This window comes from Pristis pectinata, chromosome 5 (genome assembly GCF_009764475.1).
Source record: "Pristis pectinata isolate sPriPec2 chromosome 5, sPriPec2.1.pri, whole genome shotgun sequence".
Lineage (NCBI taxonomy): Eukaryota > Metazoa > Chordata > Chondrichthyes > Rhinopristiformes > Pristidae > Pristis > Pristis pectinata.
In genome coordinates, this window is record NC_067409.1 from 69,361,018 (window position 1) to 69,388,858 (window position 27,841).

The 27,841-nt window shown below is 39.9% G+C and overlaps 1 protein-coding gene across 2 annotated transcripts in view; it reads right to left on the reverse strand.

Moving 5' to 3' along the window:
• The window catches only part of ulk4 (unc-51 like kinase 4), a 527,384-nt gene that overhangs the window by 152,157 nt on the left and 347,386 nt on the right, over positions 1 to 27,841 (reverse strand). For both annotated transcript variants that reach the window (XM_052015441.1, XM_052015440.1), the window contains exon 31: positions 18,081 to 18,129. In XM_052015441.1, the coding sequence (XP_051871401.1) occupies positions 18,081 to 18,129 (49 nt within the window). The remainder of the gene's footprint in view (positions 1 to 18,080; positions 18,130 to 27,841) is intronic.

The window sequence follows — 27,841 nt, forward strand, 5'->3', positions numbered from 1 at the left end:
TGGCCATTTTCAGGGAGCTATGGACTTGGACCCCAAAATCCCTCTGTACATCAATGTTGTTAAGTGTCCTGCCATTAACTGTGCATTGTCCCTTTACATTTGATCTCCCAAAGAGCAAAACCTCACACTTGCCCGGATTAAATTCCATCTGCCATTTCTCCGCCCATATCTGCAAATGATCTCTATCTGCAGAACACCACTGATCACAGACCTCCAGCCAGAATAAGATGCATATACCACTACCCTCTGTCTTCTATGGGCAAGCCAATTCTGAAACCAAGCTACGAAGTCATCGTGGATCCCATGCATCTTAATCTTCTGGATGAGCCTCCCATGAGAGACCTTGTCGAATGCCTTACTGAAATCCATGAAGACAACATCCACAGCTCGACCTTCATCGATCACTTTGGTTGCCTCCTTGAAAACCTCAATCAATTTAATAAGATGTGGCCTGTCCCATACAAAGCCATGCTGACTGTACCTAATTAGGCCTTGCTTTTCCAAATGTTCATGAATCCTATTCCTAAGAATCCTCTCCAAAAGGATCCCTTCCACTGATGTGAGACTCATTGGTCTATAATTTCCAGGATTATCCATATTTCCCTTGAACAAAGAAACAACATGAGCTACTCGCCAGTCCTCCGGGACCTTGCCTGTGGCTAGAGAGGACACAAAGATCTTGGTCAAGGCCCCAGCAATCTCATCTCCTGCCTCTCTCAATCAGGCCCTGGGAACTTATCCATCTTAACATTCTTCAAGAGACACAACACTACTTTTTTTCTCAAAAGGTCCTGAGTCTCTGCTGGCCGTAGGAGTCTCTGCTGGCCGTTGATGGAGTAACAGCTATTTGCTGCTGCTCTCACTATATCTAACCTTTTCAACCCGACTTGAAATCCTTCCTTTTCACCCTTGGTAGTAAATTTAAACATGATTTTATTTTACTATGAATACAAGGGGTGCTAAGGCTATGAAGACCACTAAGGAAGATGTTCCTCCAGTAACTTTGGAAGCTATTTTCGAGCAGCTTCAACAAATTAATGCCAAACTCAATTCTTTTCAAAGAAGACTGGAAGATCATGAAGGGTGAATTGAAGTGAACGAAGCCTCTCTTTCGGTTTTGGATGGGAAAATTGATGACTTACAGAACCTTTGTAAAAAAACAAACCAAAGACAACGAAAGATTAAAGATGAAGACTATTGACTTAGAAAACAGGAGCAGAAGATCCAATCTAAATATTATATAGAATACTAGGATTACCAGAAAAGACTGAAGGTAATCAACCTATGGAATTCTTTGCAAAGTTTTTGGCTCAGTTATTCCCTGGTATTCTAGAATCTTTGCCTAAGATTGATCGAACACACAGAATACCTTTTTTCAAACCTCCTACGCAAGTTAAACCCAGATCATTTATTATCTCTCTCCACGACTTTCAAACTAAGGAGCTTCTAATTCAGGAGGCATGTCGTAGAGGTATGTTTAATTACCAAGATTGTCAAATTAGAATCGTTGAAGATTACTCACCAGAGGTTATGAAGGAATGGGTTAAATTCAAAAAGGTTATGTCGGATCTGTATCAGAAAGGGTACAAGCCGTCAATTTGATTCCCGGCAAGACTTAGGATCATACTTAAAAACGGTTCGCAAAAATGGTTTTGATCCTCGGAAGAAGCCCAGATTTTTCTGGAAACTCCTACTGAATGACTTCATATTCCTCGTTATGAACACTTCCTGTTTTCTATTTTTTTCTTTCGTTTTTTTTCTAGTAATCATTCACTAATATTTGGGATGATTATTTTTTCTGATTCTTTTTTGTTTTGTTTTTTTTTGAATCTTTTTTTCAATATAGCTTGAAGTAAGAAAAAAACAACATTTTAAGTTGCATTGAACTAAGAACACTTGTTTTTTCACAATTGTTAACTGTGGTTTCTTTGTTTATCTCATTGTTATGTCTGGGTTGGAATTTTATTAACCTTGAAGCTATTGAGCAGAGATAATTTGGGGTTATGCTGTCTCTAGCTAGCTGCCAGCTGTTTCTTAGGTGGCTTCTTTTCTTTGGGTGTTGGGAGGGGGGTGGTGGGTTTTCCTGGGAAGCTGTTCTGGGCTGTCAGCCAAATCTGCTGCCTAGTTACCTTATCTGTAATTCTACTGTAGTACTTTTTAAAGGTACTTTTCAACGGTTTGCTCATTATTTTTTTTACCCATATTTAAATAATACTATAATGGATCGAGTTATTAATTTACTTAGTTTTAATGTAAAAGGCTTAAATCATCCTTTGAAGCGGAAAAAGATTTTTGACTATATTAAAAAACTTAAAGCCTCTATTATCTTTCTACAAGAAACACATATTTGCAACTATGATATTTTACGTTTTTTTAATCGATGGAATGGGCTCCAATTTCATTCTTCTTTTCAAGCCAAATCTAGAGAAGTTTCAATTTTTATAGATAAGACAGTTTCATTTGACCAACATAAAGTCATAACTGATACTAATGGTCGCTTTGTTATAGTATCAGGGAAAATAAATAATAGACCAATGGTACTGGCTAATATTTATGCTCCAAATACGGATGACCCAGGATTTTTTGAACGATTTTTGTCATTCCTACCAGATTTGAACTTCCACTCTTTGGCATTGGGAGGAGATTTTAACCTCTGGTTAGATCACAAATTAGATAGGTCATCCACTAAATTAGCTGCTCCTAATAAATCAGCTTTATCTCTTCAATCATTTTTAATGAAAACTGGGGTCATTGACGCCTGGCGTTTTTTGCATCCATAGGATAAGGAATATTTCTTTTCTTCTCATGTTCACCATACATTTTCCAGGATTGATTATTTTTTTTTATTGATAATCAAATGACTTCATCAATTTGATCCTGTGACTATAAAGAGATTGCTCTTTCAGTCATGCTCCTGTGTTTCTATCTTTAAATTTCCCTGGGCTCCCTCAGATAGATAGATTTTGGCATTTTAACCTAACCTTGTTATCTGATAAAAAATTTTTCAAATTTATGGAGAAACAAATTACCCTTTTTTTTAAAGAGAATTCGTCGGAAGAGATTTCTAGTCTTATTGTTTGGGATACTTTCAAAGCCTTTATTAAAGGTCAAATTATTTCTTATACGGCAAGCATCAAAAGCTAACAGAGAAAGAGCTGATCTAGTTGATCAACTGAAACTATTAGATCAAAAATATGCTTTGGATCCAGATCCGGCTTTTTTAAAAGGCAAGTTGAAATTAAAACTAAATATGATCTTCTTTTAATATATCCAATTGGAAGTCAACTATTAAAAGATAAAAGTCAATTTTATATTCATGGAGATAAAACAGGTAAATTACTGGCTAACCAATTAAAAATCTCCAGAGCTAGACAGCAAATTAAAGAAATTTCGAAAGCCAATGGCGGGAGGACAACTGATCTTTTAGAAATAAATGATACTTTTAAAGAATTCTATTCTAATCTTTACAGTTCTAATTTTCCTAAAGATAATACAGTAATGGATAATTTCTTTGACCAATTAAACATTCCTATACTTTCCACTGAAAATCGAAAACAGTTGGATCAATCTATCGCCGAGGTTGTGTGATCTTTACATTCTGGAAAGACTCCGGGTCCTGACAGATTTCCTGGAGAATTCTATAAGGCCTTTTCCTCTTTGCTTATACCTCATTTATGTGCTGTCTTTTCGGATTCTTTTTAATCGGGTAGATTACCACAAACTTTTTATGAAGCCTCTATTTCACATTCTTAAGAAAAATAAGAACCCAACAGAATGTGCTTCGTATAGACCAATTTCGCTACTTAATGTGGATGTTAAAATTTTATCTAAAGTTCTAGCTCGCAGATTGGAAAATATTTTACCTTCAATTATATCTGATGATCAGACTGGTTTTTATTAAAAATCGATATTCTCATTTGTCATTTATTGACTATTATCTATTCTCCCTCTAAGGAAATATTGGAATGTGTGATATCTTTAGCTGCTGAGAAGACCTTTGATCGGATTAAATGGAATTACTTATTTAAAACCTTAGAGAAATTTAATCTTGGGCCCAATTTTATCCAATGGATTAAATTACTTTATTTATCCCCTTCTGCTCAAGTTCTTACTAATTTCCAAAATTCTAAGTCTTTTAAACTTCAATGTGGAACCATACAGGGATGTCCTTTGAGCCCTTTGCTCTTTGATTTGGCCTTAGAAACTTTAGCTATTTCTTTCCGAGAATCTAGAGATATCCTTGATATCTCCAGAAGAAGTATTAACCATAAAGTTTCTCTATCTGCTGATGATTTATTACTCTTTATATCTAATGTTGAAGCCTCCTTACCTCCTATGCTTTCTTTACTTTCTCGCTTTAGTCATTTTTTAGGCTACAAATTGAACTTTTTCCTCTGAATAACTTGGTACCAGTTGATATTAACATTCCTTTTAAAATTGTAAGAAATCATTTTACCTATCTGGGGGTGTCAATTACTAAAAATTATAAGCATTTATTTAAAGAAAATTTCTTCACCTCACTGCACTATGTGAAAAGGGTTTTATCAAGTTGGTCTCCCCTTTCTATATCATTGATTGGCTGAATTAATGTTATTAAAATGAATATTTTACCTAAATTTATACATCTATTTCAGGCTTTACCTGTTTTTATTGCTAAATCTTTCTTTGACTCGCTTGAGTCAATTATTTCTTCCTATATATGGAATAATAAACATCCTAGACTAAAAGTTTGCCTTCAGAAGGTTAAAAAGAACAGAGGTTTAGCTTTACCTAATTTTAGATTTTATTACTGGGCAGTCAATATACGAAATCTTACGTTTTGGGTACATTACATTAATCAAGAGGCTCGTCCAGTATGGGTCCCTTCGGAAATTAATTCTATTAAAAAATTTTCTATTATCTCTTTGCTTGGTTCTTCACTTCCAATATCATTAAATAAACTAACAGATAATTTAGTAGTTAAACATGTTTTGAGGATTTGGTTACAATTTAGAAAATATTTTGGTTCATTGAGTTTTTCTTTGTCCAGTCCCATTTTCTTTAATGACTTTTTTAAACCTGCTATGACTGATGTAATTTTTAAAGAATGGGACAAATTAGGTATTACTTGTTTTCAATATCTGTTTGTTGGAGGAAACCTTTCTTTGTTTGAACAATTGTCTACCAAGTATAATTTACCAAAAACTCATTTTTTTAGATATTTACAAATTAGAGATTTTCTTCGACCTCAATTACATTCTTTTCCTTTGAGTCCTGATAAGAATTTATTAGATGTAATTTTTAATTTGGAACCTTTTCAGGATGGCTCAATATCTAATATTTATGACAGATTACTAGGAATGAGTAAGGTGCCACTAGATAAAATTAAAAACCCTTGGGAACAACATTTGCAGACGTCAATTCTAAGGAAACTTGGAATGAAATTTTCAAGTTGGTTAATACTTTGTCATTATGTGCTCGTCATTCTCTCCTTCAATTTAAAGTGGTCCCTAGAGTTCACTTGTCTAAAGATAAATTATCCCGTTTTTATTCTGATATATCTCCTTACTATGACAAATGCAATAATGGAGTGGCTTCCTTAATTCACATGTTTTGGATGTGTCAGAGTCTTAAAAAATATTGGACAGAGGTCTTTCATACTTTTTCTGTACTTTTCAAAATAAATTTTAAACTTAATCCTTTGACTGCACTATTTGGAATTGTTGGAGAAAAAGATATAACTTTGAAGGCTTTTGATTTACATATTCTGGCTTTTATTTTTCTTATAGCCAGGAGAGCTGTATTGATTAAATAGAAGGAAGTTACTCCGCCTACTCATGCTCGATGGTTACAGGATGTTACATCATACTTGAATCTAGAGAAGATTCGCTGTTCAGTTTTTGAACCTAACCTAGACTTTCAAACCCTGTGGGGACCTTTTTTGAATTATTTTCAAAATCTCTAATTTGGGGACTAAAATGCAAATATTGGCTGACACGGTTATGTTTTTAAAAGTTTTTCCTTGTTGTTTCTTCCATCTAACAGCTTTGGGTTTTGGTAGTGGGAGTAGATTTTTTTATATAATAAAATCTTCCAATTTTTTCTTCCTTTATTAACTAACTACTATATGTGATTATTAATTTAGAGTATTGTAATCTAAGTACGATTTAATACAACGTATTCAGTAGTATTTTTATTTTCTTTCTTGATGCATGTACTCTGTACTTTTTTTCATGGATTCAATAAAAATATTGTAAAGAGAAAAATGTCCTAGCATATTAGCACATGCCACACTGATCTCACCATTCTCCATGTCTTTCACCTTGATGAATACTATTGCAAAGTACTCATTCACGACCTCACCCATATCCTCCACTTCCAAGCACAAGTTACCATCTGTAGCCTTGAATAGTCCTCCCTCTCCCTACTTATCCTCTTGTTCTTGATGTATGTATAGAATGCCTTGGGATTCTCTTTAGTCCTACTTGCCAAGGACTTTTCATGGACACTTCTGGCTCTCCCAATTCCCTTCTTGAGTTCTTTTCCAGCTTCTCTATATTCTTCAAGGGTTCGATTTTAGTTTCCCAAACCTTGCATATATTTCTTGTTTCTTTTTGACTAAATTCACCACCTCTCTCGCCATCCAAGGTTCTGTTACCTTGCCATCCTTGACCTTTCTTCTTACTGAAACTTACGTCCTGTACTCTGTGAAGTTGGTATTTAAACAACTTGCATATCTCAGATGTGGACTTGCTGTTCCCAATTAATTCTCCCTAGTTCCTTCCTAATGGTCTTGTAATTTGCCCTCCCCCAATTTAGTACTTCCCCACAAGATCCATTCTTACCCTTATTCATGGCTATTTTTAGAAGTTATGAGTTGAGATCTGTTTCTTAAATATTCCCCCACTTAAAGGCCAGTCACCTGGCCAGGCTCATTTCCCAACACCAGGTCCAGTATGGCCCCTCCTCTAGCTGGGCTCTCCTGGATGTGCCTAACAAATTCTGCCCCATCTAACCCTCTTGTACTAAGGAGGTCCCAGTCTATCTTGGGGAAGTTGAAGCCACCCACGACAACAACCCTGCTGTTTCCCTAATCTGTCTGCATATCTGTTCCTCAATGTCCTGGTGGCTACTGGGATGTCTAAAGTATAATTCCACCAAAGTGATTGCACTTTTCTTATTTATGAGTTCTACCTACGTAGACTCAGTGGATGAGCCCTCCATTACGTCCCTCCTGAGTTTAGCTGTGATATTGTCCCTCATTAATAGTGCAAATCCTCCCCCTCTTTTACCTCCCTCTCTATCTCTTCTGAAACAACAAAACCCTGGAACATGAAGCAGCCTGTCCTGTTCCTCTCTCAACCAAGTCTCTGTAATGGCCACAACATCATAGTTCAATGTACTGATCCATGCTCTAAGTTCATTTCCTTTACCTTTAATACTCCTTGCATTAAAATAAACCACTTTAATCAGTCCGTCCCATCTTGTCTATTACCTTGCTCCTGCCTTACTGATCATGACATCTACCTCAATCCCTCCACTTTCTGACCTGGTGCTCTGGTTTCCATTTAATTCTGTATCAACTTTCAGCCTCCCATCTGCCTCACTGCTACTTTGGATCCCACCCCCCTGCTAATCTAGTTTAAACTCTCCCTAGTAGCACTAGCAAATCTGCCCGCCAGAATATTGGTCAAGTGAATGGTGGAGCAGGCTTGAATGTCTGGATGGCCTACTCCCACACACACACAGACAGGTCCCACAAGCAGCAACAGGGAGAGTACAGGTCCTCCCCAGCTTACAGGCGCTTGACTTACATACAGCCTGTACATATGTTTGGGAGACCAGTGGGATGGATTTGATGGTTACTGTAGGGCTGCAAGGATCTTCTGCTATGTGGAAACTCAGTTTTGTGGCTGCATTTCAGATGCAAAACGTTCAGGTTACAAATAGTTCACAAGATCAGAACCCTGTCTTAACCCAGGAGGACCATTAATCTATTTTGTTGATGTTGAATTCTGGGCAGGTCACAGAGCATTTCTTATCTTCTTTCAACTAGTGTCAAGGAATTTGTTGAGCTGACTAATGAGGCGTTGGTTTAACATTCCCAATCTTCCCCTCCTTCATCCACAGGTAATGTCCTGAAAGGATTACCTAGATTATGTGTTCAGTGCTCTGATCAGAAGTTGAACCTGCAACTTTCTGACAGTGCAGGCATCAAACTAAGCATTTATTGAAAAACGGCCCACTGTGGATGTATTAAATACACTCTCACCCAATCCCTGATTCCATGGCTGACAAACCATGTATCTTGTTGCATGAGATAGGTGCGAGTGGGATTGCCTTGTTCAACTCTTCTGAGAGGGCAGAAGTATATCAATCAGGTCTGGCTTGAGATGAATTATCTGTACCACATCTGTATATTGAGTGGGGGGGCGGTGGGGGCAAGTGGTTTAAGAGTCAGGGAAGTATACATTAAACAGCACGTGCCCAACAGATCCATTTACTTAACTTTTTAAAAATTTTATTTACAGCTTGGTAACAGGCTCTTCTGGCCCAACGAGTCTGTGCCGCCCATTTTAAACCCAAATTAACCTACCCATACGTCTTTGGAATGTGGGAGGAAACCGGAGCACCCGGAGGAAACCCATGCAGACACGGGAGGACGTACAAACTCCTTACAGACAGCGACAGGAATTGAAACCCAATCGCTGGCACTGTAATAGCATTGCGCTAACCGCCACGCTACCGTGCCACTGAGAAACAATGAACTGCAAACTCATGTAGTTGTGCCCAACACACATCTTCACTGTATCATGGGCCAAGCATGCATCCTGTAAAAGCAGAAAACATATACATGCACCACACTCACACACATACACACACCACATATGCTTTTCTACAGCTCTTCACTGGAGCACTTTGGAACATCTTCTGGATGTCCCAAAGTACTCCAGAGCCAATGAAGTACTTTTGAAGTATTGTCATAATTGTGTTGTAGGAAATGTGGCAGCCTACTTTTGTACAGCGAACTCCAACATTATAACTCAACAACCTGTTTTATTGATAGCGATTGAATAAAGAGGACACTAGGGATATCTTCCCCGTTCTTCAAAATAGTACGAGACTGCATATATTAGAAGTTGTTATTCTGGTATGCTAGGGACTTTGGTGGTGTCAACTGACAGATTTCTGGATTTATGGAATGTTGTGCACAGTTCTGGTCACCACACAGCAGGAAGGATGTGGCAGCAAAAAAAAGATTGCAGATGAGATTCACCAGGATGTTGCCTGAAATGGAAGGCTGTAGTTATAAAGAGAGATTGGATAGGCTGGGGTAATTCTCACTGGAACGTAGGAGGATGAGCTTATGTTGCAGTTGTGCAAGACATTGGTGAGGCTGCATTTGGAATATTATGTTCAGTTTTGGTCATCCTGCTAGAGGGAAGATGTCATTAAGCTCAAAAGTGTGCAGAGGAATCTTATGAGGATGTTGCTGAGACTTGAGGGACTGAAGTATGGAAAGAGGTTTGAGCAGGTTGGGACTTTTTTTCACTGGAGTGTAGGAGAATGCGGGGTGATCTTATAGAGATGTATAAAATTATGAGGGGCATAGATAAGGTCAATGCACAGAGTTTTTTTTCCAGGGTGGGGAATCACGAACTAGAAGGCATAGGTTTAAGGTGAGAGATTTAATAGGAACTTGAGGGGCAACTTTTTCTCCAAGAGGATGGTCAGTATATTGGAATGAGCTGCCAGAGGAAGTAGTTGAGGCAGGTATATTAACAACATCTAATAGGTACTTGGATGGGTACATGTAGAGGAAGGGTTTGGAGGGATGTGGACCAAATGCAGGGAAATGGGACTAGTTTAGATGGGAATCTTGGTCAGCATGGACCAGTTGGGCTGAAGGGCCCGTTTATGAATGTGTAACTTTATGAGGGATGACCTTATAGAGGTTTATAGAATTAGGAGGGGCATAGAAAGGATGGATAGTCAGAATCCTTTTCCCCAGGCAGGAGAGTCTAGAACTGCAGGGCAGAGGTTTCAGGTGAGAGAGGGAAAATTTAATGGAGATCTGAGGGGCAAGTTTTTCACACAGAGGGTGGTGGTTATCTGGAACGACCTGTCAGAGGAGGTGATGGAAGCAGTTACAATTACAATGTTTAAAATACATTTGGACAGGGACTTGGATAGGACAGAAATAAAGGGGTACAGGCCTAATGCAGGCAAATGGGACTAATGCAGATAGGTATCGAGATCAGGATGGACAAAGTGGGCAGAAAGGGCCCATTTCTGTGCTGTAGCATTCTGTGATTCTATTGGATATTATTATCAGCCTAGCAAAGATGGATAAATTTAAAGAGAGCGTGGGAAGTGGGGACCAGGTGAGTTTGAAGGGAGCAGGTGAAACATCTGGATAACTGAACAATTGGATGGTGCATTATCAGGGTTTTCTTGTATTTACGTTAGAACAGCAGAGAAGTTTAGGGAGGAAGTTGCAGAATTTAAGGCCTCAACAACTGAAGGCACGACTGGCAGCAGTGGAGTGTTTAGATTCAGGGATGATCAACTAGCCAGATTTGGAGGAGCACAGATTGTGTAGGAAGGGTACATATCTGGAGATACAGAGGAGTGAGACCCTGGAGAACTACTTTATTTATTCTGATGCACTTCACCTATATATCCTTGTAATCTACAGAAAAGAGTTTCCAATAATTTTGCATCCCCCCACATCTGTGGAAAGAGTAATAGATAACGTTAAAGGCACAGGACCCTCTTTCCACAGATGCTGCCTGACCTGCTGAGTGTTTCCAGCATTTTCTGGTTTTCTTTCAGATCTCCAGCATCGACAGTTTTTTGATTTGCATAAGCAGTCTTAGGATCTATAATACATGAGTGATGGGCACACTGATGTGTATACTATTCTTAAAAAAAACTTTTGATCCCTTATAACTTTATAACTTCATCTCTTAATCATTCAACATTCCATAGAGAAAACTGCAATGTGATGGTCTACCAAACTACAGCCCATAAATCAAACATCGTAGTGCAACAGCAGGAAAAGATTCAAAATTTTGCTCAATACTGCTTGACCTGGTGGCACAGAGCTGTGGATTCCTTCCTCTAGTAACCTCCCATAATCTGTATTCAGTCAATCAGTGGAATTTGTACATGGAATGAGCAATAATCTTCAATGAGTCATAAGAACAGAAATCTTTTAAGGGAGGGAGGGGATTACATGCTTTAGTAACAAAGATAATGCTAGCTTCATACACTGTACTCTATTCAGTTTAAATAGCAGTAACATATATTTTATCTTGAGACAAGTTTTATTTGACCGCAGTAATGATCAGTTCTACAGCATGCTAATTACCACCAACATACAGTTTCTTTGTGTTTAATATTTTACAGCAAGTTTGTTTCCTGCAATCAGCAAAGCTCCTTCTTACTTCTATTAAAACCCTGCCCCAGAGGCTGAACTATACAGCTGGCTGTCCGTCAGTTATGACACACAAGCATTAGCACAGATGAAGATTGTTTTTCTGATCATACTCAAGTTCGTTAAGACATCATTAAAGTCCCATTCTGTGGTGACATGCACAAGTAACAGCTTGTGAAACAGAAATGCCATTCACCCAGTCAAGATCTCCATTATGCACACTAATGAGGCAGAGGGCAGACATAAACCCAGAATCATTCTCCCGGGGCTTTGCACTAAAAGCAGACAACATGAGAATGGTATGAGAGCTATCCTTTTTTAAAAGAGTGGAATATAATCCAGGTCTCCAGTGTTTTCACAGACTTCATTGTTATCGATCAAAATACTGTTGTTTGCTTTAGCTGTTGTGCTCCTAAAATGCCATACACATACAAATACTGTTGCTGCCATGTGTTATGAATGTACAATTGCTGCATTTGAATTTTTGGTACTTTCAGGTAAGCAGTATCAAGATGATCTAGATTTTAGTTCCTTAATTGTTTTCAAAGGCACTAAAATCTAGACTAAGTAACATCAAGTTAATAATATTAAACATGTAATCAACTGTAAACCATTTCCTAACTGAATGCGACAATTTTGCCACAAGCTTTACTTGTTTATGCCAGACATTTCACACTGACCCAATGCACTAGTGATGGACACAAACTGAATAAAACTACTCTGTAAACTTTTAATTTATATGTAATATTGCAATTAAAAATGTGTTTTCAATATACATGCTCAGAATGCACTGAATCAATGCCTGCATTATTTTTGTTGTCTGTGAATCATCCCTGCACTCAATAATTTAATTCCTATTTATCCTTGCTTTGAATTTAAAATCTTCATCTTAGGTTAAATCTCATATGTCATTGCCCCTTCTTTCTTTACGATCCTAGTACCCTGCAAGGCACTGAATTGGCTTTGCTCCAATACAGTCAACCTTGTCTTCAGCAGTTGATGCCTAGAATTTGCTTCCTAAATTGCTTGACCTCTCCTCTATCTATCCTCCTGGTAGGCTTCTTGGAAACCGTCTGACGAAGCTTTCAATTATCCCTACATTAACTTGGGATCTATTTTTGTATATTGCACCTCTGTAGTACTCTCTTGGTATATTCTTCTACATAAAAAGTGCTACATAATTGTAAATTAGCATTGTTAACAGAGCTACTAGTTTGCATAAGTAATTATTTAATGTTGCACTATTATTCTAATATATCCATTGGAACATTTGATCCAAAATACCATTAAGACTTTGGCAACCTAATGATCAATGAGGAACTGCAATGTATGATACAAGTTGTAAGTGAAGGTTTAGTTGCAGGTTAGATATTATACAAGATCATATTGATCACTTGGCAGATGGAAGTTAATCCTGATAAGTGCATAGTGATGCACTTTGGGAAGACTAATAAGGATAGGACGTACAGAATGAAAGGTAGGGCCCTAAGGAATACTGAACACAAAGGGACTTTGGTGTACAAGTCCAAGCATGCCTGAAGTGGCAGGATAGGTAGATTAGGTGCTGAGGAATAATACAGAATACTTGCCTTCATTAGCTAGGGGCACAAAATATAAGAGCAGGGAAGTTATGGTACAACTTTCTAAAATATTGTTTCAGCCACAACCTGAGTAAGATGCACAGTCCTGGTCACTACACTACAGGAAGAATATGATTGCACAGGAGAGGCTGCAGAGGAGATCTACCAGGATGTTGTCTAGAATGGAGCCTTTCAGTTATCAGCAGAAGTTGGATAGACTGAGCTTGCTTTCCTTGGAGTGGAGGAAGCTGAAGGGGAGACCCGATAGAGGTATAGAAAATTATGAGGGACAGTTAGGATAGATCATTGGAAACTTTTCCCCATAATAAAGTTGTCTAAAACTAAAGAGCATTGATTTGTTGAAGAGCAAGAGGTTTAGAGGAGAGTAAGCTATGGACCAAGTACTGGTAAATGGGATTAGTATATATATGTACTTGATGTTTGGCATGGACTTGGTGGGCCAAAGGGCCTGAATGGATTTGATTCTAAACAGATATACAGTTTCCAGTTAATCAGAACAGAAACATTAACTCTGCTTCTCCTTCCACAGGCGCAGATAGTGATGCTGAGTAATTGCAGCATTTTCTGTTCTTAATTTCAGATTTCCAGCATCTGCAGTTTATTAGTTTTTGTCCTCTTTGAAGTACTAGTTGTTAGCTCAGTTATGAGGTATTACTTTTACAACCTTTCTCTTTATACATCACTGTAAAAATTGTGCAGATTGTATTTCTAAGTAGCAAGGTTTGATCACACTACTCTCTTCAATATAAAAATCACCTCAAATAACTCTCCATATCTACACAAAGCAAAGTATCTGATGTGAATAGCAGAGATGAGCTTAGAGTGAGGTTAACCAAGCAGAGAAGGGATCTGGATGAGGGAGTATGGGAGGAAGATTAGCTGAAGCACAGGCACCAGCATAGACCGGCTGGGCTGAATGTAATTCCATGTACAAAATTCATCCCTGGTTAGTAATGAATCAGATCCTCTGAACCTATGTCAACAGTTACATTTATGCTGGAATGCCAATCTTCTGATTTGTTGGACACTAATGAGAGATTTCCTGTGTTGAGCTCAGTGTTTCAGCATGAACCTCCTTTCCATTCAAAGTCCTCTTGTCCTTAACAATGCCTGAACTGACCTGTGTCAGTGCAGCTGGAAAGGGAGTCAAGGAAGCCAAGGTACTGTGCAGTTGCAAGTGGTGACAGTTCTCAGTGACAACCACCTTGCAAGTGAGCTTGTCTCCAACATACATACCAGAACATCTGACCTCCTGCTCTGACACAGGTGCAAGAAGGTTTGAATGGGACGACCAGTTGTGAAGGGAAGTGCTGTGAAATGGTTTGTTTATTTTTCTTTATATAATTATTCTCCTTATTTTAGTTTATGATTTATTTCTAATAGTTTGTTTTAAATAATATTTTAAAATGATTTAAATCTATTTGAACTGTTGTTACATTCCTGATTATCAGAGACACTTATAAACCATCAAAGGCCATCAGTACAGTCTTGTGTTTGTTCAGGGCTGTTTGTGGCCTACTCAACTTGACAAGATGGCTATCTCAGCCAAGGCTCCAGGTCAATGGATCCGAGCTGCAGAAGTTACATGCCGCAGTGGGAAAATTACAGTGGTTGAGTGCAGTTGGCCATCATACTATGAACAATCTGACCCAATATTATTGTACTCCAATGAAAAATGATTGATGAGGGTAGGGCAGTGGAAGTTATCTATGTGGACTTCAGTAAAGCATTCAACAAAGTCCCTCATAGTAGGCTGTTACAGAAGATTAAGGCACATAGAATCTGCAGCGACTTAGTAGCTTTTATTCAAAGTTGACTTGACCATACAAGACAGAGGGTAGAGTTGGAGGGGTGTTATTCTGACTGGAGATCTGTGACCAGTGGTGTTTCACAGGGATTTGTGCTGGGACTTCTGTTGTTTGTGATATACATAAATTATTTGTATGAAAATGTAGATGGGCTGATTAGCAAGTTTGCCGATGACCCAAAATTGGTAGGGTTATGGATAACGAAGAAAGTTTGCAAAGGATACTGCAGGATATAGATCAGTTGGAGATATGGGCAGAGAAATGGCAGATGGAGTTTAATCCGGAGAAGTTGTGAGGTGTTGCACGATGGGAGGTCACATGAAAAGGGAACATACACAGTAAATGGCAGGACCCTTAGGAGCATTGATGTATAGAGGGATCTTGGGGTGCAAGTCCATAGCATCCTGAAAGTGGCAACACAAGTAGATAGGGTGGTAAAGAAGGCATATGGCATGCTTGCCTTCAACAGTCGGCGTATAAAAGTTGGGAAGTCATGTTGCAACTGTATAAAACTTTGGTTAGGCTGGATTTGGAGTATTGTGTGCAGTTCTGGGTGCTCCATTACAGGAAAGATGTGAAGGCTGTGGAGACGGTGTAGAAGAGGTTCACCAGGATACTGCCTGGATTAGAGCTTATTAACTATAAAGAGAGCTTAGACAAACTTGAATTGTTTTCTCTGGAGTGTTGGAGGCTTAAGGGAGATCTGATAGAAGTTTATCATATTATGAGAGACATAGATAGAGTTGACAGTTTTTTTTCAAGGGTAGAAATGTCATGGCTTTAAAGTGAGAGGGGGAAAGTTTAGAAGAGATGTGAGAGGCACTTTTTTTTTACACAGAGCATGGTAGGTGACTGGAACGCACTGCCAGAGATGAAAGCAGATATGACAGTGACATTTAAGAGAGCATTTAGACAGGCACAGGAACAGGGAGGGAACAGAGGAATAGGGATCATGTGCCGGCAGATGGAATTAGTTTAAATTGGCATCACAGTTGGCACCGACTTCGTGGGCCAAAGGGCCTGTACTGTCCCAAGTAAAAGTCATTGGGATGAAACATTAATTCTATTTCTCTCTCCTCAGATGCTACCCTACTTGATGAGTACTTCCAGAAGTTGCTGCTTTTGTTCTGATTTCTGGTATCTGCTGTGCTTTGCTGTTTTATATTTACTTCACTCGCTTTCCCCATAAGGATAAGCCCATACTTATTACAGCCAAAACAAAAACTCCAAGAAGAAACTACTTCTCTAAACCCTTGTCATTAGGTTCTCCTTCACTTTCCATCTCACCGTCTTACTTCAATAATACTTTCCATTTAATCTATTGCCAGCAGCTCTCACTATTGTGGCATGACTTCATTTCCCTTTTAAAAGCAAAAGGTTTACTTCCCCACACATAAAGGGCAGTGCGGAAGGGAAGGGGGAGAGTGGGGGACAGGACAACACAGGGGAAAAAGAAAAGAATACACCATTACTCACCAAGTGGATTGCACACCTATTTATTTTTGACAGTTTTGACAATGTGAGAGGCAGGTCAGGACAGGGAGTCTCACAAGACTGAGAATGTCAAGGGTACTCAGAAGCAAGAGCCAGCCATTTACAGGCAGAAGAATCGTATGCTGGCATGGTGTTGCTAGACAGAGCCTGGGAAAACAATGAACAAACAATGCCTTCCTGGGGCTGCCAGTCATCCAGCTCAGTAAGTAGTTGACTCCAACCAGGGCATTACATTTGGTAATACAGTTGGTGCCAGTGCTAGAAGAAAATCTTAGTGTTTCTCAGTGACAGCTACTGAAGGATGTTCATGGATTGGATTATATTGGGGTCAGTTGAGAAACACAAAAGATAAGGCTCTCAAACAGGGAGCAGAAAGTTGAATAAGGTACTGGAAGCCATGTAAATCTATGTAGAGCAAGAGCTCTGCTCTTCAGGATTGGAAAAGACAAAGACCAACTTGGGAAAAAATATTACAGGTTCTCCCCAGGTTAGGAATGCCTGACTTACGTACAGCCCATACATATGAATGAGGATTTGGCAGGATGGATTTCCCAGCTCCTGTGGGGCTGCAGGCACCTTCTGCCACCTGGAAACTCAGTTCACGGCCACATTTCCGACTTGGGAACTGTCTGGGTTACGAACAGTTCACAGGAACGGAACCCTACTGTAACCTGGGGAGGACCTGTATATAGGTTGCTGTAACAGACTTCCTTAAGGACTAAGATTTGAATTTCCAATATTGCAACCAAGTACAACTCAGTGTAGTTTCCCCATTGACCTGTTATCATGATATAAAGTTTTAAAGTAAACATTGCCAACAACTGGTCCCTCAGTAGGCTAACTTCCACTCTGTTATCAATTTCTTGATAATCATAAAACTTCTATTCTACTTGGTACACTTAATTTACTATTTCCATTCATTTATCTTTCAGAACCTGATTTGATCCAGGTTGCCCTTCATGTCCATTGTTTCTGTTTCTTTATAATCTTTCCATCCTGTTGGTTAAGGAGATAAACTGTTGACCCCAATGTTTCCTAAGACCCCAGATACCCACTTGCCCTTGCCTCTCTGTTATCCATTTGTACTTGCGGCAAGGTATAACACAAACATTTTTAAGACAAAGAGTGCAGAATAAAGCTCACTAAAGAAACAAAAAACTGAAAGGACCAGCAAGGTCTGGTGACTATCCTTTCTTTAAAGCCACTTATCCCAAAGTTCCCATGGCTGTTATAACGTTCAGTGATAGAGATTCTTCCTAACTTTCTCCTTTGTTTCTCTAGTGATCTCCTTATACCTTAGCCATTTGATATTATAAACCATCAGCTGAACAATTCTCATATCATGCTTGAAAAAATATTAGTAGTTCAGAAACACCTGCTGAACCACTGGATAATTCTACCAACCAGAATGGAAGTTGAATGATGAAGTAGTTTATGTCGGGTCACAAAAGAGAAGTTCAATACCTTTAATGGAAGGATGCAAAAGGGAAGGGATTTGGGGAAATGGGGGAGGAGGTTGAGGGCAAGCAGGAGCGAAACCCAACTCCCCAGTCCTAATGCAGGGCCTTGACCCAAAATGTTGACAGTTGTTTTGCCTCCACAGTTGCCGCTTAGCCCAATGAGTTCTTCCAGCAGTTTAGTTTTAACTCCCCCCCCCCATCCATGTGTGTTTAACCTGCCTCTTGAAAGGTGGTCATATTTAAATTCCTGCATGTGCTGTTATTTAAGACTAAAATGGGGAAAATATTTGGTACTCACCAACATAACCTGGAAAAGATTGGGCACAATCTGACTTTCTTCAATCAATCTGAAAATGAAAATTATTAACATTGCATTAATTGCAAGATAGAAACAGGTTCATCTTCATTAAAGGTCCATTAAAGTTGTAGCTGATGCTGAAGTGAATGGATGTGCTGCCAAGTTCTATCAAGAACACTGACCTCTTACTAAAGCAGTTTGTAATTAAGCTTCTACATACCCAATAAATGTGAGCAATGCCAAAGTTTATTAGAAATGACTTACTGCCTGCCTTATTGATCAAATTAGGAAGTCAAAACATACTGTGGCACTAGGGACAGGAGCAAAAATGGTCAAGATTAAAATGTAAAAAGGTACAAATTGTAAATTAAGTAAAAATCTGGTCTTTGCAATCAAGCTATTAACAATACACAAGTAGAATAATTCTTTTACAAGGAATATGCAACAGACTTCATTTGCGAACTATATAAAAAAAGTCACTTCAATTGTTGCTTTCTGTGAGATCTTGTTGCATGCACATTAGCTGAGACGACACTGGGAAAAATAAAATTAATGTACAGGCTTTGGAGACACCAGAGGAAATGGAACATGCTATATTACTGAAAGTCTTTTTTCATAACATGTGCATCTGAAAGCAGCTGCAGCTTGTGGCTGATGAAGAAAACGCTGACCCGAGTCCCCACCACAATGTGGTTTCCCCATCTGGCTAGGTCTGCAGGTGTTAATGTGGTTGCAGATGGTGTTCATATTCCATTATGTCATGGAAGGAGGCTACATGGCCTGCAGTTTATGCCAGCTGTCAGAGCTTTCCCATCAGTCCAAAACCCCAAAGCCCTGTAACCTCCTCTCCCACATGCCCATCAACTGTCAGCTCTCCTGTCACTCAGCTACACTCAACTTAGAGCAGCCAATTAATCCACCGACTCACATGGCTTAGGGATGTGGGAGGAATCCAGAGCACCAGGAGAAACCTACGTGGTCGTGGGCAGTATGTTTGAACCCCACACAAGCAGCACCGGAGGTCAGGATCGAAGCTGGGTCACTGGAGCTGTGAAACAGTGGCACTAACTGCTGTGCAGGTATACAGACCCTCAAAAAAACTGAGTGTACGCTGAGGATGAGGGGGAACCTGTGGGGAATTTTTACCTCTTTGCCCGGGAAAGAAAGAGACACAAAGCCACCTTTCACAGGCTTGAGTACTTCACATGCCCTTTCCAACTGGGGATGAACTTTTGTGGCATGGTCATCGTTGCATTTTAGGAAAGAGGGCTGCCTATTTGTGTATAGCAAGGTCCCACAAAGAGCAACGTGACAATGACCTATCTGTATGAGCTATGTTGTTTAATGTATAAATGGACCTGGACCTATGGAGGAATTTAGATTTGACTGCCTTTGAAGGAGCATTTTAAACAGATCCATCTTCTGCACAAGCATCCTTGATGTGTCTAATGATTACTAGGAAGGAGTCAAGTTTCTGCTGGCACCATTCCCCATACCAAACGTACTCCTAAATATTGACCAGGTCATTGGGAAGTTTGCCCCCTCCATTACCCAATCCTCTCTCAAAAGGGCTCTTTCCAAATAAATACACAATTCTTATTGGAAAACAGAGACAAAAAAGACTGCAGATGCTGGAATCTGGAGCAACAAACAATTTGCTGGAGGGACTCAGAAGACTGAACAGCATCTGTGGGGGGAAAGGAATTGTCGATGTTTCAGGTTGAAACCCTGCATGCAGAGTTGCGACCCAAAACGCCAACAGTTCCTTCCCCCCCTCTCACAGATGCTGCTTGACCCACTGACCTCCTGCAGCCAATTGTTTGTTGCTTCTTATTGGAAAAATTGTTTTAAGAACAACCTACTGCCATGAGAGCCAATCACAATAAAAGAAAGAAACATTTCACAATAATAACCTAAAAAAGATACTTGAGGGAGGCTCAGTTTGAAAACAAGACAACACATTTAAAGAAAAAAGATTTCTAATGCTCCTATGAAGCATATTTTGTGTTTTTTTTAACAATGTTAACAGAGCAATATGAACAGAAGCCATTGTTGAGAGTGCAAAGGCAGTTTAAAACATACAGAGTGTCATTGTTTTTGGTTTAAAGATCTCTAAGGCGTATTCCTTATGATAGCTTCAAGTCAAAAAGTACACTTATCCAGGAATACATGTGCACCAATGGTGTGATACAATGGCTTTTTAGTGAGGTACTATGACTGTTTTAGTTGTGGTTCCTGGCTGCAAGCGTCAGGTGCAATTGAATGGGTATTGGACATTTCTGTTTTCGAAAATGTGGCCCCATGTTCAGGGATGTGTGGGTGGGGGAGAGGGAGAGGGAATGGAGATCCAGTGGTCGACCTGGTTGGGAGGGACAATGGTGAGGGGAATAATGGGGAGGTTAGAATTGGGAAGGATGAGGAGCCCCAGGTGAGGATGGCAATTATACAGGTGACCAAGACTAGACAGTGATTCAGATAAAGGCCTCTGTCGGGGTCCCAAAAGGGTCAGGAGATCTGAAGAGTTGTTGAGATATTCAGTAGTGAGATCAAGGGGTGGTGATGCTGGGGAATAGGTAAATTAAGGACGATATACTGGGGTCAGAATCCAGTGCTGAGATACTAAAATATGTTTGTCTCAGTGGTAATGAACAAAAATAGATTAGTTTAATCTTGTTCGTCAGCTCAGATCAGATCAGTTTATTGTCAGGGTGCAATGAAATTCCTTGCTCGCATGAATAGTAGTCCCTGGGAAACAATTTCAACCCATGGACAACTGTTGAGGAAATTGAGACATGAGATGCTGGAAGCTGGAGCAGCAAACTGCTGCAGGAACTCAACGGGTCGAGCAATATCTGTGGGGGGAACGGAACTGTTGACATTTCAGGTCGAAACCCTGCATCAGGTCTGAGGAGTGGAGAGGGGAGATGGCCAGTATAAAGAGGAGAGGTGGAGTGGTGACACAGGAGCCTGAGGTGACTGGCAGACTGAGGAGGGGCAAAAGCTGATGGGCAGGTTGTGCCAGGTAGGGAAAGGAAGGGGTGTAGAGTTGGGAGACAGATGACAGATGGAGGCAGATAGAGAAGAGGCAGATTGAGCGAGGTGGGGGGAAGGGACGATGAAGGTTGGAGGCAGCTGCTGGTGGAAGATAAGCAGGAACACGAAGGGCTAGCAGTGCTGGACTCTGATGAGTGAAGGAGGTGAGAATGGGAACCATTAGAGGAGAGGTGATAGGGGAGAGGGGAGGAAGCCTGTGGGTGAACTGTGTCAGTGGATAGAACCACTGAGGGGAAGGGGGACGAAGATGGATGATAGGGAGGCTGGAGGGGGGTTTGAGAGAAAGGGGACAAAAGTGGGAGGACTGGGATTTGAAGACGGGGTGGGGGAAAGGGAATGGGGGTGAGCGAAGAAGGGGGCAAGAATCGATTGGAGGAGAGTGTTACTTAAATTCCAATTTTAGGTAACCCTCTCCAGTGGGTTCTTCCCACCACCCCTTCGGATCCTCCTCAGGTCTTCTCATTTTTGTTGCCTTTTTCTCAAACCCCCCTCCAGCCCCATTATCATCCACCCTTGTCCCCCTTCTCCTTCTGATTCCATCCACCAACTACACACACAGTTCACCCACAGGCTTCCTCCCCTATCTGGTTCTGCTTCCACCTGCCATTCACCTCTTCCCTAATGGTTCCCATTCTCACCTCCTTTACTTACCAGAGTCCAGCACTGGTAGCCCTTTGTGTTCCTGCTCATCTCCCCCCAGCAGCTGTCTCCAATATTCACACTCCCCCCACCTCATTCCATCTGCCCTTCATTTATTTTTCTCTGTCTGCCTCTATCTCTCATTCACCTGCTGATGTCTCCCCACTCCACCCCCTCTCATCCCCTACCCAGCGCAACCTGCCCAGCATCTTATAGTCCACCAATCACCTTGGGCTCCAGTCTCACCCCATTCCCTCTCTCCTTCATATTGGCTGAATTTCAAGGCAACTTTCTTTCAAAACAGAATGATTTAAAACTGGTCAGCTGTAAATTTATTATGTCATTTTTGATTTCATATTTTTAATTTAATAAGCTAAGGCTATCTTGAGCTTCAAGGTTGCGTGCTTACCCAATCCCACATTTTATTTTGCTTCTGAATTTGTCCATCACCAACTTGTGATCACCATGATACTTATTTTTGGGAATAAATTTGCATTTCAGAATTACAGTTTTTCCCATTTCACAAATCTACAGACTTGTCATAATCTTTATTTTGACTGATCTTTTTAAGTTATCATTTCATACATCATTACCTTTTTAATCTTTACATTGACAAAAACGGCAACTTCAGCTACATATTGCATGAGTGGATAAAGAATAAATTTCAAAAACATAAAAATTCCCAAGGCTTTTCACATCAGCATAATTAAACAAAATCTAATAACATATTAGGACAGATGACCAAGAGCTCATGTTGGTTTTAAGGAGAGTCTTTAAGAAAGAAAGAATGGCAGAGAGCCAAAAAGGTTTAGAGAGAGATTTTCAGAGCTTAATGGTACAGTTAAAGGTAAGCCTCCAATCCTGGAGCAATTTAAGGTTGGGAGGATCAAGAGGGAAGAACACATGAAGCGGAGATCTGAGAGTTGTCGAGAACTAGCTCGGATTAATTTTTCCAGAAACAGTACAAAATGAGTAGATTAAGACAGTTGCACATTTTATCTGAGATGCCTTGACAAGCTGGATGTAGAGAGAATGTTTTATCTTGAAGAAGAATCTGGAACTAGGAGTCATTATTTTAAAATAAGAGGTCACCTATTTAAGACAGAAATGAGGTGTTTTTTTTCTTTCAGAGGGTCATGAGTCTCTGAACTTTATTCCTCAAAGGGTGGTGGAAGAAGAATCTGAATATTTTTAAGACGGAAGTAGACGGATGTTTGATAAGCAAGAGAATGAAAGCGGGTAGATGGGAAAGCGGAATTAAGGTTGTAGGTAGGTGACCCATGTTGTTATTAAATGGGGACATCTGCGTGAGGGGCCAAGTGGCTGATTCCTGGTCCTAATTTGTGTGTACCACTGATATACCCCGTGGATCAGTACTGGGACTCTTACTGTTTACTATATACAGTATATTAAGAACTTATATGTTAATAAAGGAGGTATGATTCGTAAGTTTGCAGATGACACAAAAATTAGTGGTGTTGTGGATAGTGAGGAGGGTAGTCAGACCACAGAAAAATTTTGGTCAGCTGGTAAGTTGGGCAGAGCAATGGCAGATGGAATTTAATCTTGATAAATGTGAGGTGTTGCGTTTTGGGAAGTCAAATAAGAATAGGACATACATGATAAATGGGCAGACCCCAGAGGAACAGAAGGACTTTGGTGCATACATCGAAAGATTTTTGAAGGTGGCAGTGCAGGTAGATAGAGCGGTAAGATGGTAGATGGGATGCTAGCCTTTATTAACTAAGACACAGAATATAAGAGCAGGAAAATTATGATACAACTTTATAAAACGATGGTGAGGCCACATCCAAAATATTGTGTACACCTTTGGCTGCCTCATTTCAGAAAGAACATGACCATTATAGAGAAGATGTAGAGGAGATTCACCAGGATGTTCCCTGGGATGGATTGTCTCAGTTATGAGGAGAGATTGGATAGGCTGGATTTGTTTTCCTTGCAGTGGAGGAGGCTTAGGAAGGGCTTGATAGGGGTACATAAAATTATGAGGGGCATAGATAAGGTAGACAATAGTAAACTTTTCCCTCTGGCAGAAGTATTGGCTAGCAGAGTGGACAAGTTTAAGCTGAGGAGTAAGGCATTTATAGGGGATATAGAGGGGATTTCTTTTCCACCCAGAGGCTGATTGGACTTTGGAATACACTGCCTGAGAGAGTGGTGGAGGCAGAGACACTCACAACCTTTAAGAAGTATCTAGATGAGCCCTTGAATTGTCAAGGCATAGAAGGCTCTGAACGAGTGCTGGTAAATGGGATTAATATAGATGGGTACTTGATGGTTGGCATGGACAGGGTGAGCCAAAGGATCTGTTTCTCTGCTGTATAACTCTACATTACTAATCCCATACCACTTCTGCTTTACTAGCATATCCGTCATGGACTCTAACACTAATCCTGGATCCACACTCTGGATTTTCCTCCTTACACCCTTCTTCCTCTCTACATTTGTCCACTTCTTGAAAACTTTCCACTTTACATACTTCACCAAGCTTTTGTTCCAACAAATAATCTTACTCTCAGACTAACTAAACCCACACCAAAATTCCCAGAAAGCATATTTGTTTATTGAAGAAAGTTGCATAGGTACACCAGCACATTATCAACTATATCTCAATATCTCCTGTTCTGTTTAGCAACAACTACAGCAAAACGTTTGAAACTAACTATGTTGGCCAATTAATTTTACTCCCCCGCTCTTTCCTGCCCTGTAATTATATTTTGCATTCATTGCTTTTAAAATGAGAAAGCTGTCAACTGATCTAACTTGAAACCTAGTAAATGGCGGATTTATTTAAGTTATACCAAACCACCAATTTTGAACTTGTCTGATTTTGGACTGAGATTTGCATTTAATTCACAAAACAATATTTTAAATCTGTTTTTGAAAAGTAATGCATCTGTGGTCAGACAAACTGCATTTTACACCCAGGCTGTGAATCAGAAGTTTCAAAATTCCCCTTCTTATTAATACAGCCAACTAAAGCACTTTATAAGTAATCAAAATAGCATGTACTCTTCTCTCTTATGGGATTTCACAATCCCTGTGTTATTCTGAACAATTGCAATAAAAACTGTATAAACTAATGTATCTAGAGATCTCTTGAAGAGCATAATGCAAGAGCTTCAAAGTAATTTAAAGAATCTGAAATAAGAGTTTGGCATTGTTTTTTCCTCATCAAAATCTTTGCCTTAGTAAAATCACTTCAATAGGAATTCGGTACACTCAAAGACTTTCCAATGCAAAATGGGAAGCATTTGTGAAGGTAGAACTCTGACCAGCAACATGCCTTCAGCACTGCAACTAATGATTTGGCTGTCATGTGTCACAGTGAAGGCTATACTTTGTGCTTGACTCATACACTATATTTGTTACAGTGAATCCTCTGGAGGTAACTATTGGTGGCAGTATTATAATATAATGGAGGTGGCAGACACATACCCAGAGGCACAACATCATTGCATAAGGTGGATGAAGCAATGTTAGGATGGTAACCAACATTTTATTCTTTGGGAAATATCGATGGCCAGAATCTCAAAGTCGTGAACCCAGTTTGAAAGTTGAAATGTTCTTTGTGTGTAACCACATACACGCAGTTCCTTTCAAATCATACTTACTCAGTTGCTCAAATGTTGTCACAGGCGATCCATATTAGCCAAAGCATAAATCATATAAATTCAAAACACAAGGAGGTAGGACTTCATCCTCAGCTGCATACACTGAACTCTACATATAGTGGCATATGCACAACGTACTATGCTTCTGAAATTTTGTTCTTGGAAATTAATGATGCTAGTAACTAAGGACAAATTCTACTTCATTAGCCTTCTCCTATAAATGAATATGAAGTTATGTTTCAACTGGCCATTTATATCATTCCCAGGTGAAATATGCCGTCCAACTGCTGCCACAGATTATTTGGGGTTCTTTAGGGTTGGTAAGGCCACATCTAAGGGACAAATGACCTGAGGAGCATTTTAGAGTTCACCCATGTTGAAGACAACATGTGGAGGTTTCTTACTTTAAAATTCAGTTCGAACGCCAAAATGACAGTTAAAAAACAGAAAAAGGTTGTCAGGAACCCTTCAGCAGTCGATCATTTTCTAAAATTGACTGACTTCCAGCTTTACCCCCATATCCACAAAATCACAGCCAAAGTTCATTCCCCCATTTGAGTTTTCTTTCTTCCCTCCTTTATCGAGGGTCTGGGATTCTATAACCAATCTTTCTGTCAAATTTTACATCAGGGGACAAAATGACAACCTAAAAATAAAAAAAAGTGAAAAAATATACTATGAACATTTAACAGTACAGCACTGGAACAGGCCCTGTGGCCCACCATGTCTGTTCCAACCATGATAAGAACATAAGAACAAAAGAAATAAAAGCAGGAGTAGACTATCTGGCCCCTCGAGCCTACTCCACTATACAATAAGATCATGGCTGATCTGGCCATGGACTCAGCTCCACTGACCTGCTTTTTCCCCATAACCCTTAAATTGCCCTACTATACAAAAATCTATCTAACTGTGTCTTAAATATATTTAATGAGGTAGCCTCTACTGCTTCCCTGGGCAGAGAATTCCACCGATTCACTACTCTCTGGGAAAAGCAGTTCCTCCTCATCTCCATCCTAAATCTATTCCCCTGAATCTTGAGGCTATCCCCCCTAGTTCTAGTCTCACTTACCAGTGGAAACAACCTTCCTGCCTCTATCTTATCCCTTTCATAATTTTATATGTTTCTGTAAGATCCCCTCTCATTCTTCTGAATTCCAACGAGTATAGTCCCAGGTGACTCAATCTCTCCTCATAAGTGAACCCCCTCATCTCCGGGATCAACCTGCTGAACCTCCTCTGCACCTTCAAAGCCAGTACATCTTTCTTCGAGTAAGGAGACCAGAAATGCATGCAGTACTCCAGGTGCAGCTGCACTAGTACTCTGTACAGTTCAGCAATAACCCCCCTGCTCTTAAATTCAATCCCTCTAGCAATGAAGGCCAACATTCCATTTGCCTTCTTGATATCCTGTTGCATCTGCAAACCAACCTTTTGCGATTCATGCACAAGCACTCCCAAGTCCCTCTGCACAACAGCATGCTGCAACCTTTCACTATTTAAATAATAATCTGATCTTCTATTTTTCCTTCCAAAGTGAATTACCTCACATTTACCAACACTGTACTCCATCTGCCCGACCCTGGCCCACTCACTTAACCTATCTATATCTCTCTACAGACTCTCCGCATCCTCAGCACAATTTGTTTTTCCACTCAGTTAAGGGTCATCAGCAAACTTAGATATGCTACACTCGGTCCCCTCTTCCAAATCGTTAATGTATATTGTTAACAGTTGCAGGCCCAGCACCAACCCCTGTGACACTCCACTCACTATTGATTGCAAATGTAACTAATGATGCCAATGTAACTAATCCCACCATGGTCGATATCCCTCCATTCCCTACCTGTTTGTACGTCTGTCTAAATGCTTCTTAAACATTGCTATTGTATCAGCTTTAAGTACCTTCCCTGACAGCACATTCCAGGCACTTACCACACTCTGTGTAAAACAAAAATGCCTTACAAATCTCCTTTAAACTTTCTCCCACTCACTTTGAACCTCTACCCTCTAATATTTGATATTTCCACCCTGGGAAAAAGAGTCTATCTACCCCTCAGCTTCTGACACTCCAGAGAAGACAATCCAAGTTTGCTGAACTTCGACTTATAGCTAATACACTCCATGCCAACCAACTTCCTGGTGAACCTTTTCTGCACCCTCTCCAATGCCTCCCATCCTTCCTGTAATGTGGCAAATCAGAACTGCACACAATACTCCAAATGTAGCCTAACCAGAATTTTATACAACTGCAAGATGTCTTCCTGACTTTTATATTCAATGCCCCAACTGATGAATGCTGTACAACTTATTTTCCACCCTATTTACTTGTGTTGCCATTTTCAAGGAGCTATGGGCTTGCACCTCAAGATCCCTCAGCATATTTATGCTTCCAAGGGTCCTGCCATTTACTGTATACTTTCTCTTGCATTT